This window comes from Saccopteryx leptura, chromosome 7 (assembly GCF_036850995.1).
Source record: "Saccopteryx leptura isolate mSacLep1 chromosome 7, mSacLep1_pri_phased_curated, whole genome shotgun sequence".
NCBI lineage: Eukaryota > Metazoa > Chordata > Mammalia > Chiroptera > Emballonuridae > Saccopteryx > Saccopteryx leptura.
Window position 1 is genome coordinate 509,633 of NC_089509.1, and position 16,519 is coordinate 526,151.

At 38.9% G+C, this 16,519-nt stretch overlaps 1 protein-coding gene across 4 annotated transcripts in view; it reads right to left on the bottom strand.

Moving 5' to 3' along the window:
- Positions 1–16,519, bottom strand: part of UGGT1 (UDP-glucose glycoprotein glucosyltransferase 1) — a 246,306-nt gene that overhangs the window by 112,014 nt on the left and 117,773 nt on the right. For all 4 annotated transcript variants that reach the window (XM_066345928.1, XM_066345929.1, XM_066345927.1 and 1 more), the window contains 4 exons: positions 12,156–12,275; positions 11,044–11,129; positions 4,516–4,651; positions 1,797–1,928 (listed from right to left, as the gene is read on the bottom strand). In XM_066345928.1, coding sequence (XP_066202025.1) covers positions 1,797–1,928; positions 4,516–4,651; positions 11,044–11,129; positions 12,156–12,275 — 474 coding nt within the window. The remainder of the gene's footprint in view (positions 1–1,796; positions 1,929–4,515; positions 4,652–11,043; positions 11,130–12,155; positions 12,276–16,519) is intronic.

Here is a 16,519-nt window from a genome sequence, read left to right on the forward strand (position 1 = left end):
CCTGTAAAAAAAAATATTGGTAGAGAGCCAGTCTTTTTACTAGTTTTGAGCTCAATATTAATTAATTTACATACATAATAAACCTTTGCGTTTGTGTTTTATTTTTCATTTATCCCCCTAAAAACTTTCATTCACAGAGCAGGCAAGTGTCAGCACCTCTAGGAAGATTCCAAGAAATGACCTTGTCCCAAACTAGCAGAGCTGCCCACCCTTCTGGGCCTCCCCTCTACAACTGCAGACACTAACATCACAATCACCAAAACCTTACTGCTCTCACTGTGTGTGTGTCACCCTAAGTACAGATACCACCTCTTGTTCAACTTTCTATTATAGGGATTGGCACAGAGAAGTAATCCAGTATTACCATATGTGTTTAAAAACAAAACGTTATTCCTTATTTCAAAATATTTCAGAAATGTCTCTACCTATTAAATCCTGATGTTTTGTTCTTACTAAATAGTGTTTTGTTTAAGCCCTCTAAAACCTGGATCAATTTACAGCAGCAGGTCTCTTAACCAATATAAACCAAGTTAATGCAACAAAGATTTACTATAAAGCATGCTCAGTTCTTAAACGGGTAAGCTACTCTCTAGAATGCACACACATTTGCTCCTCTCATTTGAACTACATGTTTACCAAAGATCAATGTGCCTGTTTCCAAACCAACTATTTTTCTTAGTGGAACAACATAATTAATATTATATAGCCAATAAAATATGAGTGCAAAAAGAAAGAGTTGGTCTCCCCAAGAAAAATTAAATGACTAGAAAAACTCAAAAGGTGAAAAACTAAAAGCAGCTGATGCTGAATGAGACATGGGTTAAAACAATTATGAGAGGGGAGGAAGACTGTAAACATCTCAAAGGATCCTGTATTCAGATTAAAGAGAAAATATAAACAATTCATTATGAGTATAATTTCTAAAGAAATGCTAGCTCAGAACTCCAAACGGAAGAACCAAAGGCCTTGTCCTTTACTTGAAAAAAATAAAAGTTAGTAAACAAATACCCTTTTATTGTTTTAAATTAAAATGTCTAGAAATATATTTTGATTAATTACCATAATATTTATTTTCAATAAACTGATCACTTCATTCCTTAAGAGCTCTTTACTGTACTTAATATCACACAAGGAGCACTACTATCTTTAAATAAAAATTTTAAAATATTTGTCTATATCACTATTACCACATCTTACCATTCTGTTTATTACATATTTTTTCCAAGACTTTATTAATTGACTGAAAGAGAGAGAGAGAGAGAGAGAGAGAGAGAGAAAGGCAGTGGGGGAGGAGCAAGAAGCATCAGCTTGTTAGTTGTCACTTCCCAAATGTGCCTTGACCCAGCAAGTCCAGGGATTGGAACCAGTGACCTCAGCATTCCAGGTCAATGCTATATATCCACTGCACCACCACAGGTCAGGCTTGTTTATGACAAAATTCTCTAAGACATTTCCATCTTTAGCCTAAACAACTATATATGATACACATTAAGCGATATCTCACATCCTGGCAATCATACATCATACTTACCAGTAAATTCTATCCAGAATGTACATCACTCAAGTACTACTATTGCACTGTAAAAAAGAAATGGCTTTTCAATTTAATAGTTATTATGCTAGCTAAACATGAATGATACCTACAAAACTGAAATATAAAAAGGGATCTGGTTTCTAAATTGTTAAATCCTAAATACCTAAGCACTTCAACCACCACCACCAATAACAAACAACCTCAAAGAAAGGGAAGTAAGTACAGTGTTGTAGTCACATGAGAAGTGACAAAGAATTTTTACCTTCCGATTCTGATCGTAAGCAGAATCAATCCCCAAAACGCTATTCACTTCTACAGATGGATATTTCTTCTCCAGGACACTGACCACATGTTCAACTTTCACTTTTTCTCCAGTCCTTACTTTGTTATATATCTGAAGAAAGAAAAATCAGTTAACCAACTATACTTTTAAATTCAAATTTCAAACTGTTTATTACAAAAAATTTCTGAATGTAGAGGAAAACATGACTATTTTCCTTAAAAGTTTAAATGAGAATAGCAACTGTCTCTTTTCCATATGCCTCAAGATGCCTTCTTCTGTTAGAAACCACATATTGCTAAAATGACCCAATCAATTCATGCTCACATGAAGTCACATGAAATGCAAAACTGTTAAATTTTTAAAAATATGAATATTTATAAATAATCCTTGAAATAAGAACCTGTGTCCATTATGTTTAAGGAAAAGTTATAAAGTATAAATGGCATAATCCGTTTTTAAAAAGCAAACATAAAACAAACAAAACTGTGTCTATACATGTACAGTTAACATCTAGAAGGATAAAGAAACCTTTTAATAGTGGATAATTTTGAGGAGCAGGGTTAGGGAGAGGAGAGAGATCATTTTAAATTGACACACTTTAATATTACATGAAAAAACTTTTATAATAAATTTTTCTTTAATTTTTGCAATTAAAAATGAAGAAAAAGAAATGAAAACTCTTATTATCCTTTTCTTCACATAGCTATTAAGGGTGGGGGGGACTTTAAAAAGCAGACTTTAAAACACTAACTATCCTCAGCATCTTCTTTTGAACAGATTTCATTCTCCACGCTAACTCCCATCACCATCAGTGCTCAAAGATCCCAGCAACAACTCACCACTGGCATTCCATCACTCTCTTTACCCTTCATCAGAACAATGATTTTTTTTTATTAATTTTAATGGGGTGACATCAATAAATCAGGGTACATATGTTCAAAGAAAACATCTCCAGGTTTTCTTGTCATTCAATTATGTTGCATACCCATCACCCAAAGTCAAATTGTCCTCCGTCACCCTCTATCTGGTTTTCTTTGTGCCCCTCCCCTCCCCTCTCTCCCTCCCTCTCCTCCCCCCCTCCCCCATAACCACCACACTCTTGTCCATGTCTCTTAGTCTCGTTTTTATGTCCCACCTATGTATGGAATCATATAGTTCTTAGTTTTTTCTGATTTATTTATTTCACTCAGTATAATGTTATCAAGATCCATTTATTTTGTTGTAAATAGATCCATGATGTTTTTAATTGGACTGTAACTCTGTGATCTGGACACCTGTTACCTGTCTGATGACTTCAATGACCAAATTCCTCTCCATTCTGCTCTCACAATACTCTACTTGTCACACTAACAACTTAGAATCATTACATCAGAAAACAATGATTTGCAGCCATTGTTCAACTGCTCTGCTTTTTACTCCTATATTCAGCTGGGACAACGTCTCACTACATCACAATTCCCATACACCCCTAGTGGTCTGTGTGACCCACTCTGTGTGAACTTGTCATCTGGAAGTGTCCCCACTAACCTGTAGGTTTGAGGACACAATGACATCTTCCTCTCCTTCGTATCCCTCACAGCTAATTCCAGGTCTCTGATGAATGTTAGCCAAATAAATAATGCACTTTAGCTAATAAAAAATGCCACTGAGCCTGAACAGGCAGTGGCGCAGTGGATAGAGCATCGGACTGGGATGCAGAGGACCCAGGTTCGAGACCCCGAGGTCGCCAGCTTGAGCGCGGGCTCATCTGGTTTGAGCAAAAGCTCACCAGCTTGGACCCAAGGTCACTGGCTCGAGCAAGGGGTTACTCAGTCTGCTGAAGACCCGCGGTCAAGGCACATATGAGAAAGCAATCAATGAACAACGAAGGTGTTGCAACGCGCAACGAAAAACTAATGATTTGATGTTTTTCATCTATCTGTCCCTGTCTATCCTTCTCTCTCTCTCTCTCTCTGTCTAAAAAAATAAAGTAAAACTTGTAAAAAAAAATGCCACTAACTTTCTAAACAATAAACATAACAAACATAATACACAGCAGACTAACCTGGCTTCATGTTTATGTGTAAAAGTGGTAAAAAAAATCAATAGCTTTAAAGATGATTTTTCAATAATTACCACTAATATGTAAACAAAAGAATTGTTAATTATTTTGAATATAGTCTAATTTTCTTGAATATGAAGTTAATTATATTTAAAAATACAAAGAACAAGGAGAGTTCTTTGTTTGAACTTGAGCAAGTATCTAAAATATACATAAAAATTAGGGCATTTTAAAGTTTCCAGTTAATATGGAGAAGACAGCCAATAAGAATATTATGACTTGAAGAGTAATCTGTACCCTACTGAAAATATTATGGTCTTAAAGTGGGGGGAAAGCAAACAATTTTTAAAACAAGTAGAGAACATCCCATTTACCAACAGACATTAATTAGTGATTTCAAATCATCAGAAGGCAAAAGATTAGTTAATATATATTAGTAGGGATCCTAGGACAGATGATCTTAGCTGAAATCAAAGCAATCTATTACTGATATTGGTGAATTAACAAAGTAATGGCAATTCCTGAAATATAGAACACAAAGCCTATGTAAGTCCTTACTTTTTCTCTTTACAGAAACAGTGAATCCCTCTTACCACATACTGTTTCTTAGAATAAGTTAGATTTTAAAATTATTTGCCATTTTGAATAAAAACATACGTGTGTCAGAGTTTGGAAGGCATGAAAATCATCCACTTCCTGGGCCACGTAATTATAAGCTCTCATAACAGCCACTCCAGCATCTTGCATCCCATCCACATCTTCCAAGTCATTAACCACGAAGATTAAACCAAGTCTGAGGGAAAGATGGCAGGGGAAAAAAGAGAGAAATTTATCTTACAAAACACAACTATTTAATGAACTCTATGTTCAGTACAGCATTATAGCCAAGGTATGAAAGCAACGCAAGTGCTCCTTAATACAACAAGAATGAATAAAAAACCCGTATACACCCACATACAATGAAGTATTACTTGGCCGCACACACATACAAAATGAATTATCATTTGCAACAGCATGGATGGACCTAGAGGGTATGTGAAATGAGTCAGACAGAGAAAGAAAAGTACCATATGATTTCACTTATATGTGGGATCTAAAGAACAAAATAAACATACAAAATAGAAACAAAGTCACAGATACAGAAAACGAACTGATAGTTGCCAGCAGGGAGAGAGGTTGGGAGATTAGGTGAGAAAAATGAAAGGACTAAAAGTACAAATTGGTAGTTACAAACCAGTCATAGGGCTGTGAAGTACAGCATAGGAAGTATAGTCAATAATATTGTTATAACTATTATGGCGCCAGGAAACATTATGTGGGAACACATTGTACAGTACATGTGGGAACCACTGTGCTGTACACCTGAAACTAATAAAATATAATACTGAGTATCAACTGTGATTGAAAAATTAAAAAAAGAATGCACCTGATTAAAAGGAATGTACCTCCACACAAATATGTAGCTAATAGAAGAAAACTTCACTTCTGAGAAACACAGTTCACACCCTACTCTAATATGTTTGGCAAAGGGATTCATCACTTACAGAATAAAAAAGGAGGCTCCCAAAGGTGGCATAGACTCACAAATGTGAGAGTGAGCTGTTCCACATTGTGAAATGAGGCCTTTACTTACCTGGTAAGTGCTGTTATGGTTTTGTTTGTTTTTTTAATATTTTATTTATTGATTTTTAGAGAGAGGGGAGAGAGAGAGAGAAGGGGGAGGAGCAGGAAGCATCAACTCCCATATGTGCCTTGACCAGGCAAGCCCAAGGTTTCGAACCAGCAACCTCAGTGTTCCAGGTTGACGCTTTATCCCACTGCGCCACCACAGGTCAGGCCTGTTATGGTTTTACATAAAGACTTTGTTCTGTTTTAAGCAAAACTTAGGAAAAGTAAAAATTTTCAGAATATGAAAAGGGGGGAAAGATTTTGAGATTTAATACAGATAATATGAGAATCATGGTTAATTGGAAAGAATAAAAACATTTACTATTGACCAATCAAAAAGCTACAACTAAGATGAGAGTTTACCATAAATTTTTAAATAAAGGAATAAAGCGCAAAGAGCCATATTACACATCTATAGACTGGGAAAGAAAATAAAAAACAATGTGCACTGGCCTCTATGAAAGGATATCTTTTTAACAAATGGTGCTAAAACAATGGAATATCCACATGCAAAATCATGAATACAGACAGAGACCTTATAACTTTCACAAAAATGAACTCAAAATGGATCAAAGACAAAAAATGCAAAATACGAAAGTATAACATTCATGGAAAAAGAGAAGATAATTTAGGTCAGGGGTCGGGAACCTTTTTGCTGAGAGAGCCATGAATGCCACATATTTTAAAATGTAATTCCGTGAGAGCCATACAATGACCCCTGTACGTTATACATTATCCAATAAAAATTTGGTGTTGTCCCAGAGGACAGCTGTGATTGGCTCCAGCCACTCGCAACCATGAACATGAGCAGTAGGAAATGAATAGATTGTAATACTTAAGAATGTTTTATATTTTTAACGTTATTATTATTTTTTTATTAAAGATTTGTCTGCGAGCCAGATGCAGCCATCAAAAGAGCCACATCTGGCTCGCGAGCCATGGGTTCCCAAACCCTGATTTAGGTGATCTTGGGTTTGTTAATGACTTATTAGATATAACATCAAAAGCACAACCCATGACAAAAAAAAAAAAAAATGAAAACATGGACTTCATGTAAATAAAGAATTTCTAAAAAAAAGGAACTTCTGATCGGCATAAGAAATTATTAAGAATAAAGACAAGCCACAAACAGGCAGAAAATCCATGTAAATATATGAAGGACTGATATCCAGTGGTCCCTCGTCTATCACAGGGGTTAGGTTCTACGGGGGTACATTCCTTTTAACCAGGTGCATTCTTTAATTTTTGAATCACAGTTGATATTCAGTATTATTTTGTATTAGTTTCAGGTGTACAGCACAGTGATTAGATAGTCATGTACTATACAATGTGTTCCCACATGATGTTTCCTGCCACCATAATAGTTATAACAGTATTATTGACTCTTTTTCCTATGCTGTACTTCACAACCCTGTGACTGTTTTGTAACTACCAATTTGTACTTTTAGTCCCTTCATTTTTCTCACCTAGTCTCCCAACCTCTCTCCCCGCTGGCAACTATCAGTTTGTTTTCTGTATCTGTGTCTTTGCGAAAATTTGCAAAGTAGTGACTTTATTATTTATATATATTTGAAGGCTTTATATTTTTTATATTGTTTTCAATTTTTTAGGCTAGAAAATGCTTATTTTACCACAAAAATAATTAAAATAATAAATATATAAAAATACCTATACACCACAAATTCCCGCAATATAGCAAAAAATCCGCGATATAAAATTAGATATACACAATTAAAAAATCTGTGATACAGTAAGACCACGAAAAGTGAACCAAGATATGGCGAGGGACAACTGTATACAAAAACCTCTTAAAACTCATTAGGAAAAAAAAAAATGTTGTTAAGTCCTAGCAAGGTAGCTCAGTTGGTTAGAGCGTCATCCCAATACCCCAAGGTTGCAGAGTTCAATCCCTGGTCAGGGCACATACAAGAGTCAACCAGTGAATTCATGAATAAGTAGAACAGCAAGTCGATGTCTCTCTCTCTCTCTCTCTCTCTCTCTCATTCCTCTTTAAAAATCAATCAATAAAAATTTTTTAAAGTTACAAATGGGCAAAAAGTCTGAACAAGGTACCTCACCAAAGAAGACATACAGCTGGCAAATAAGTATATAAAAAGATGCTCAACAACACATATCATTAAGGAATTTCAAATTAAAGCCACAATGAGATATACCTATTAGAATGGCTAAAATAAGGCTCTGGCTGGTTGGCTAAGTGGATAGAGTATGGGCCCAGCATATGGACATTCTGGGTTCGATTTCCAGTCAGGGTACACAGGAGAAGTGTCTGTCTTCTTCTCTTCCCCTCCTTCTCCCCCTTCTCTCTCTTTTCTCCTCCCATAGCCAATGGCTTGATTGGTTTGAGCATTGCCCCAGGTGCTGATTGATAATACTTCAGTTGGTCTGAGCATTGGCCTCAGAAGCTAAAAATAGCTCAGTTGATTTGAGCATCAGCCCCAGATGGGGCTTGCCAGGTGGATCCCAGTTGGGTCATATGTGGGAGTCTCTATCTCTCCTCCTCTCACTTAAAAAAAAAAATGGCTAAAATAGAAAACTAGGACAACACCAAATGTTGGTAAGAATGTAGAGCAACAGAAACTTTTATTCACTGCTGGTGAGAATGCAAAATAGTACAATCACTTCGAAAGACAGTTTGGCAGTGTCTTATAAAACTAAACATACTTATATCATTAGATAGATAAAGCAATCATGCTCTTTTGTATTTACCCAAATGAGCTGAAAAACTTATATACACACAGCCTGACCAGGTGGTGGCACAGTGGATAGAGCATTAACCTGGGATCCTGAGGACCCAGATTCAAAGGCTGGAGGTCACTGGCTTGAGTGCAGGCTCACTAGCTTGAGCGCAGGGTCACCAGATTGAGCGTGGGATCATAGACATGACTCCATGGTCGCTGGCTTGAGCCCAAAGGCTTGAGCAAGGTCACTGGCTTGAGTAAGGGGTCATTGGCTTGGCTGAAGCCTACTGGTCAAGGCATGTATAAGAAGCAATCAATGAACAACTAAAGTGACACAACTCTAAGTTTATGCTTCTCATCTCTCTCCCTTCTGGTGTGTCCTTGTCTGTCCCTCTATCTAACTAAAAAAAAACAAACAAAAAAAACCCAACATGCACACAGATGTTTATAGCAGCTTCATTCATAACTGCCTAAATTTGTTAGCAACCAAGAAGTTTGTGAACAGGTGAATGGATTGAGAAAACAAGAAGCAAAGACAAACACCCATGGTAGATCCATGTAATGAACTATTATTATTCAATCGTAAAAAGAAATAAGGTCTCGAGCCACAAAAAAGGACATGAACAAAACCTTAAAGCATACTGCTAAGTGAAAAAAGACAATATAAAAAAGTTATACACATCCTAATTCTGGAAAAGGCAAAACCACAGAGACAGTAAAAAGATCAGTGGTTGCCAGGGACTAGAAGGGAGGGTGCAAGGGAGGGACAAATAGGTGGAGAAGAAGGGAATTTTAGGGCAGTGAAGCTAATCTGTATGAATCTATAATGATGGAAACATGTCATTATACATTTGTCAAGACCTAGAGAATGTACAATTCAAACAATGAAACCTATTGTAAATTATGGACTTTTAATAATAATGTATCAATCCTGGTTAATTAATTGCCATTGCTCTAAAATATATAAAGTCTACTAATTTTTTTAAAACAGTATAGCCTAAAAATAGAAGAAAATGAAACCATACATCAAACAAGTTCTCAGGAGGCATGCAGTGTGTGTATACATGGACAGGGTAGCATGAGGGTTTGTTCTTTGATTTTTAAAATTCCACTTATAACAGAAATCACAAGTAGACTCCTGGCAAAAATGACCTAAATATTATTTCTCATGAAAACAGAAATAAAGACTAGAGCCTAATTGTCTCCTCACAAAGTAATTCCCCTCCCCAAGTTTCTAACTTCTGGAAAGAGTTATCATTTCTGTTAGCTAAGCTCCAAAATTCAAGACTTCTGTTTCTCCTAGTCCTTCATCAACTTTCACTATGGAGTCTCTCAAATTTGTCCCCTCCTCTCCTTGACCCTTATCAACACCTCAGTATATGTACCATATCAACTCAAAGAGTAAACAGAAGCCCCTAGGTGTTAGTTAAGAGCAGTCCTCTCACCAACCACTGCACTCTGAAGACCCCGCTCCCTCTTCTGGTTCCTCAATGCAATTCAACAAATAGTTAATTATGTCCACTGTGTACCAAGACCCAATTTCTTCTGTGTTTCGTATTTCCCTTTTACTTTTGATTCTGACAGTATGTTTGATTCTATTTTATTTTTGATTCTGACAGTATGTTAATTAAAGCTGGGACAGTGAAACAAGGAAGGGCCTAGAATACAAGCAGCAACAGGAGAAAACGTAGACAGGGCTCTGGCTCACAGAGATGTCAGAAAAGGGGGCCTTGGAGGCAGGGTCAGGGGTTAGCCTGGAAGGAGCTGCTGCTGCCCAAAGCTCCCCTGGGTGCAAGTCTCATGGAGACCCTTAGAGTCTAATGCACACCTGTGGGGGAGTGCAGAGAGGAAGAAAAGATGCAGATCCCCTCTTAGCAGAGAAAGCGTACTATATATTTCCTTTCTGATCAAGCACAGCTCTGGCTGCAATCTAGTAAATGGGCCTCTATCTAATCAGGTGGTATTCATGTTTTATACAAAATTTCATTTAACTCAAAATCTCTGTTTTTCCATCAATGAAAAATCTCTATTTCCTTCAAAGCTTAACTGAAATCCAACTTTTCAATAAAATCGTCCTTCCCAAATATCTGTCTAAAATCTTTTGTTTCCCTGAAATTCCAAAGAACTTATAACAGGATACATAACCTAATACTTGATCAAATATCTTCTTAAAGTGCTTGAAGTATGCACAGTATTTTTTACAAGAAGGTAGATATGTGGTGTTTAGACTGTGGGGCAGCTGTGTTAGGCTTGCTCACAAGTTTACCAGCTGTAAGCCCTTAGCCTGATAGAAGAACCTTGAGAATAAAATTCTTGACTCAAAAAGATACTGGCTTCATACTGAGCAAAAGATAAAACTAACATTAAGGATCCCAACTATTAATTATCCTATGATTTAGTAGCACCACACTGCATTTAAGAATGACAAACAGCCCGACCAGGCGGTGGTGAAGTGGATAGAGCGTCAGACTGGAATGTGAAGGACCCAGGTTTGAAACCCTGAGGTCACCAGCTTGAGCGCAGGCTCATCTGGTTTGAGCAGGGCTCACCAGCTTGGACCCAAGGTCGCTGGCTCGAGCAAGGGGTCACTCAGTCTGCTGTAGCCCCGGTCAAGGCACATATGAGAAATCAATCAATGAACAACTAAGGAACCGCAACGAAGAATTGATGTTTTTCATCTCTCTCCCTTCCTGTCTGTCTGTCCCTATCTGTCCCTCTCTCTGACTCTCTGCCACAAAAAAATAAAAAAAAATTTTTTTAAATGACAAACAAAATGTCAGCTTAGTTAGATATACCATCAAACCAATACAAGTGTTACCTTAATGGTATATGATTACTGAGGAACATCTCAGCTGTGTTAACCAGTTCTGCTGTGGTTTCATGAGCAGGATCAACTATGAAAACCTGTAGGGGAGAGGGAAAGGAACACATGAAGTGGCATTTACTAAAATGTAAATGGGCCAATAAAAACACCTCAGTCTTCACCCTTAAAGGCCATCTTTTTCAGGCCACCCTTGAACCACAAAGACAGGAGTCTCACAAATAGCAGCTGCCCTCCCTTTATGTTCAAACAACGTGGCCCTGAAGGGGTAAGGATTTTTCATGGTCTGTGCTAGTGAGATGGTAGTTACAGTGCAGATTGCTAACACCTACTCTTTTACTACACCTTTAAAAAGCCAAGTTTTATTAACTCCCCCACCTTAGGAAATTTAGATTCGATTTCTAAGACTCTCTGAATTCAGAATTCATTTAGAATTCAATTTTTAGACAGTAATAGCTATCATTATTAACTTCCCACATGCTTTAAAAATATTACATAATTCAATAAAGTTCAAACAGTAAGGAGAAACTGAAATTTTGACTGGGAAGGATAAAAGTGGTTTCAAGACTGAAAGTTAAGTACAGAACAGTGTCCCTTGAGAGTTCTGTGGAAGACAGTCTCAACACCAAAGTTCCCCTTATCTCTTTATGAGGCAATAAGGAAAGAGAAAGAAATGAGACAGAAAAAGAGGGCCAATTAAGAACCCTCTTCCACTAACCATCTAAAGCAGTGAAATAAGGAGTAACAATAGGAGACAGAAAGACTTATTTAAGAGAATAAATTAAGATAGTCAAGAAAAACAGTAGCAACATACTCATCTTCTTAGTAAAAAAGAAAAACTATCTTATAACGAAAAATAGCACAGTCTAAATCTTCAGGTTAAGGATAGAAGCATTTCCTAACACATGGACACCTCACAGCCCTACAATTAATCAATACATTTCAAAATGCTTTCAGTTTGAATATGGAGCTCAAGAGTATACTTAGTATGTAGTGGTGGGGAGAAGGGCTAGTAAACAAGACAAGTGAATGTTCTAGATGTGACAAAGATAGGAGAGAAGGTAAGGCAGAAAAGAGTTCACAGCAAGACAATAAGGAGTTTTACTCACCATGTTATGCAGGTTTTTCCTGATCTGCCGAATGACACCAGGAAAGGTGGGTCGGAGCAACTCTTGTAGACTGGTAGGCCATGAGTTGTATTGGGTGTCAACCTCCAGGTTGTTGATCCACTAGAAAACAAACCAACAAAACTATGTTGCAGGCATTTTAGTCACCATTTATGAAATCTGCAGGAAAAAACAATAAGGCTTTACATTATTTTAAGAAGAATTACACAGTGAAAGGCCATTTTCAAAAATATAAAGTAGATAAATGAGTGACTAAAACATAGCCAAGAATAGAAGGTACTTGCAACCTACAAAAGCAATAAAGGAATAGTGTGAAGAATACATATAGAAATCTAGGCCTGACCAGGCGGTGGTACAATGGATAGAGCGTCGGACTGGGATGTGGAAGACCCAGATTTGAGACCCCGAGGTTGCCAGCTTGAGCCTGGGCTCATCTGATTTGAGCAAGGCTCACCAGCTTGAGCCCAAGGTCGCTGGCTCGAGTAAGGGGTCAGTCTGCTGTAGCCCCCCCCCCCCCCCCCCGGTCAAGGCACATATGAGAAATCAATCAATGAACAACTAAGGAGCCTGACCAGGTGGTGGCGCAGTGGATAGAGCATCGGACTGGAATGTGGAGGACCCAGGTTCGAGACCCCAAGGTCTCCAGCTTGAGCGCAGGCTCATCTGGTTTGAGCAAAGCTCACCAGCTTGGACTCAAGGTTGCTGGCTCGAACAAGGGGTTACTTGGTCTGCTGAAGGCCCGCAGTCAAGGCACATATGAGAGCAATCAATGAACAACTAAGGCATTGCAACGAGAAACTGATGATTGATGCTTCTCATCTTTCTCTGTACCTGTCTATCTGTCCCTATCTATCCCTCTCTCTGACTCTCTTTAAAAACAAACAAACAAACAAAAAAAACTAAGGAGCCACAATGAAGAATTGATGTTTCTCATCTCTCTCCCTTCCTGTCTGTCCTTCTCTCTGACTCTGTCTCTGCCACCAAAAAAAATTTTTTTAAAAATCTAACATATGAATAAAAAAGGCAAGCAAATATGAGAAAAGGAAATTATTAGTAAAGACTATGAATAAGAAATTTACAGGCCCTGGCTGGTTGGCTAAGCGGTAGAGCGTCAGCCTGGCGTGTGGGGGACCCGGGTTCGATTCCCGGCCAGGGCACATAGGAGAAGCGCCCATTTGCTTCTCCACCCCCCCCCACCTCCTTCCTCTCTGTCTCTCTCTTCCCCTCCCACAGCCAAGGCTCCATTGGAGCAAAGATGGCCCGGGCACTGGGGATGGCTCCTTGGCCTCTGCCCCAGACGCTAGAGTAGCTCTGGTCACGGCAGAGCGACGCCCGGAAGGGCAGAGCATCGCCCCCTGGTGGGCAGAGCGTCGCCCCTGGTGGGCGTGCCGGGTGGATCCCGGTCAGGCACATGCGGGAGTCTGTCTGACTGTCTCTCCCCGTTTCCAGCTTCAGAAAAATACAAAAAAAAAAAAAAAAAAAGAAATTTACAGAAGAATCCAAATGGGCAATTAACAGAGGGAAAGGTGTACATTGGTATTAGTCATCTGAGAAATAGAAACAAAGCACAACAAAATTTCATACTCATTAAGTTGAAAAGAACTTTAAAGTTTGTCAAGATCCAAGAGTAGGCAGGCAAGGATACAGAGCACTGGGAATTCTCATTCAATGCCATGTCTGGAGCAGTCACTTCACAAAAGACCTAACAATGCTGAAGTTATCACTATCCTACTACTAAGTGCTCCAGCTCTAGGTCTACCCCAAATAAATCCTATATGCACCCACAAAAATAGAACTACAAAAAGAGCCTTCGTGGTGCTGCTTATAGCAGCAAAAATTAGAGATGATTTAATGATCAGGAAGAGAGCTATGGATAAACTAACAGTAGGTGCCATTCATACAAAAAGGGCTTATGTAAACAGAGTATTTCTGGGAGGATACACAAGTAATTGATAATACCTGTTGCTTCTGGGGAGAAAAACTCAACAGTTGGGTGATGAGACTAGTGTAAAGTCTTGTATGTCTTAAATTTTAAACTTTGAATGTGTAAAAGATTTTATAAAACTCAGTAAAATATAAAACCTATGATAAAACTGTATCTAGCCTGACCAGGTGGTGGCGCAATGAATAGAGCGTTGGGCTGGGATGTGTTGTACCCAGGTTCAAGACCCTGAGGTCACAGGCTTGAGCATGGGCTCACCTGGTTTGAGCAAGGCTCACCAGCCCAAAGTCGCTGGCTCATGCAAGGGATCACTCAGTCTGCTGTAGCCCCCAGTCAAGGCACATATGAGACAGCAATCAATGAACTAAGGAGCTGTAACAAAGAATTGATGTTTCTCATCTTTCTCTCCCTTTCTGTCTGTCTGTTCCTATCTGTCCCTCTCTCTGACTCTGTCTCTGTCACCACAAAAAAAACCAAAACTGTATCTATATGTATCAACCTACATAATCTTGAAAAAATTGTTGAATAATGAAAGCAACTGATGAATGATCCTGATATAGCATTTTTCAAAATTTTAAAATATACCATAGAGAATAAAATGGTAAAATATGGGAATGCATACATCTTCAGAAGAGGGATACCTGAAGGGAGGAGGGTGGGACTGGGGGAGATACAAAGAGGGCTTTGACTGAAAATGTTTTCTTAAAAGGAAACAACAGACCTGACACAAAATAAACGTTAACATTAGGAAGTATGGTGATGGGTCACATGGTCGCAATTATGTCCATCTCTTTACTCTTCATAATTAAAAACATTTTTTAACAGAGAAGAAAATAAGCCTGACCAGGTGATGGCACAGTGGATGGAGTGTCAGCCAGGGATGCTGAGGACCCAGGTTCGAAACCCCAAAGTCACTGGCTTTGAGTGCAGGCTCATCCAGCTTGAGTGTGGCATCACAGACAGACATAAGTCTATGGTCTCTGGCTTGAGCCCAAGGTCACTGGCTTGAGCAAGGGGTCACTTGCTCTGCTGTAGCCCCCTAGTCAAGGCATGTTTGAGAAAGCAATCAATGAACAACTAAAGTGCCGCAACTATGAGTTCATGCCTCTCATCTCTCCCCTTTTCTGTCTGTTTTTCTCTCTTGCTAAATAATACAAAAAAAGCCAGAAAAGTACCATATTTTTCACTCTGTAAGATGCACTTTTTCCCCTCAAAAAGTGGAGGGGAAAATGCTGAGGTCGCCAGTTCAAAACCCTGGGCTTGCCTAGTCAAGGCACATATGGGAGTTGATGCTTCCTGCTCCTCCCCCCCTTCTCTCTCTCCTCTCTCTCTCTCTCTCTCTCTCTCCTTTCTAAAAAAATGAATAAATAAAATAAAATAAAATAAAATAATTTAAAAAAAAGAAAGTTAAAAAAAAAAAAAAAGTGGAGGGGAAAATGCCCGTATGTCTTATGGAGCGAAAAATACGGTACTTTATTAAATACTTAACACACCATTTGGTTCAGAATATTTTTTTTCTTATTTTCCTCCTTAAAACCCTAGGTGTGTCTTATGGTCAGGTGCGTCTTATGGAGCGAAAAATACGGTAAATAACACAACAGTATCCACCAAAATAGCAGTTATATCACTAAGCAACAACTCAAGGACCACTTACGTTCTATATTATTTTTCTTTCAAAAAAATTTCCCTAGCCCTGGCCGGTTGGCTCAGCAGTAGAGCGTCAGCCTGGAGTGCAGGAGTCCCAGGTTCGATTCCCGGCCAGGGCACACAGGAGAAGTGCCCATCTGCTTCTCCGCCTCCCCCTCCTTCCTCTCTGTCTCTCTTTTCCCCTTCCACAGCCGAGGCTCCATTGGAGCAATGTTGGCCCGGGCGCTGAGGATGGCTCTGTGGCCTCTGCCTCAGGCGCTAGAATGGCTCTGGTTGCGGCAGAGCAATGCCCCAGATGGGCAGAGCATCGCCCCCTGGTGGGCATGCCGGGTGGATCTCGGTTGGGCACATGCGGGAGTCTGTCAGACTGCCTCCCCGTTTCCAGCTTCGGAAAAAAATAAAAATAAATAATAAAAAAAAAATTTCCCTAAAATAAATGCAGTACAGAAGCAAGAAAAAAGGACTAGAGTGTCAGGCTGTGCTATACATGCCTCCAACCCTGCTTTCCCTTTCCTCCCTTTCCCATGACGGCTCGAACCAGCTTGGGGCCCCATGCCCTCTGCTATAGAGGTAAAGACACAGGCCCAGAGGCTTCACACATAGACACTAAGCTGCAAAAATCCTTCACATATGAAATATCAATGTCCATTTGAAGAAGGTTATAAGCTAAAAATTAGCATTCCTAAACAAAATCACACAAGACTTGTATGCGACAGAAAATACAAACTAAACATACCTAAGACCTGCTCTGCTGAAT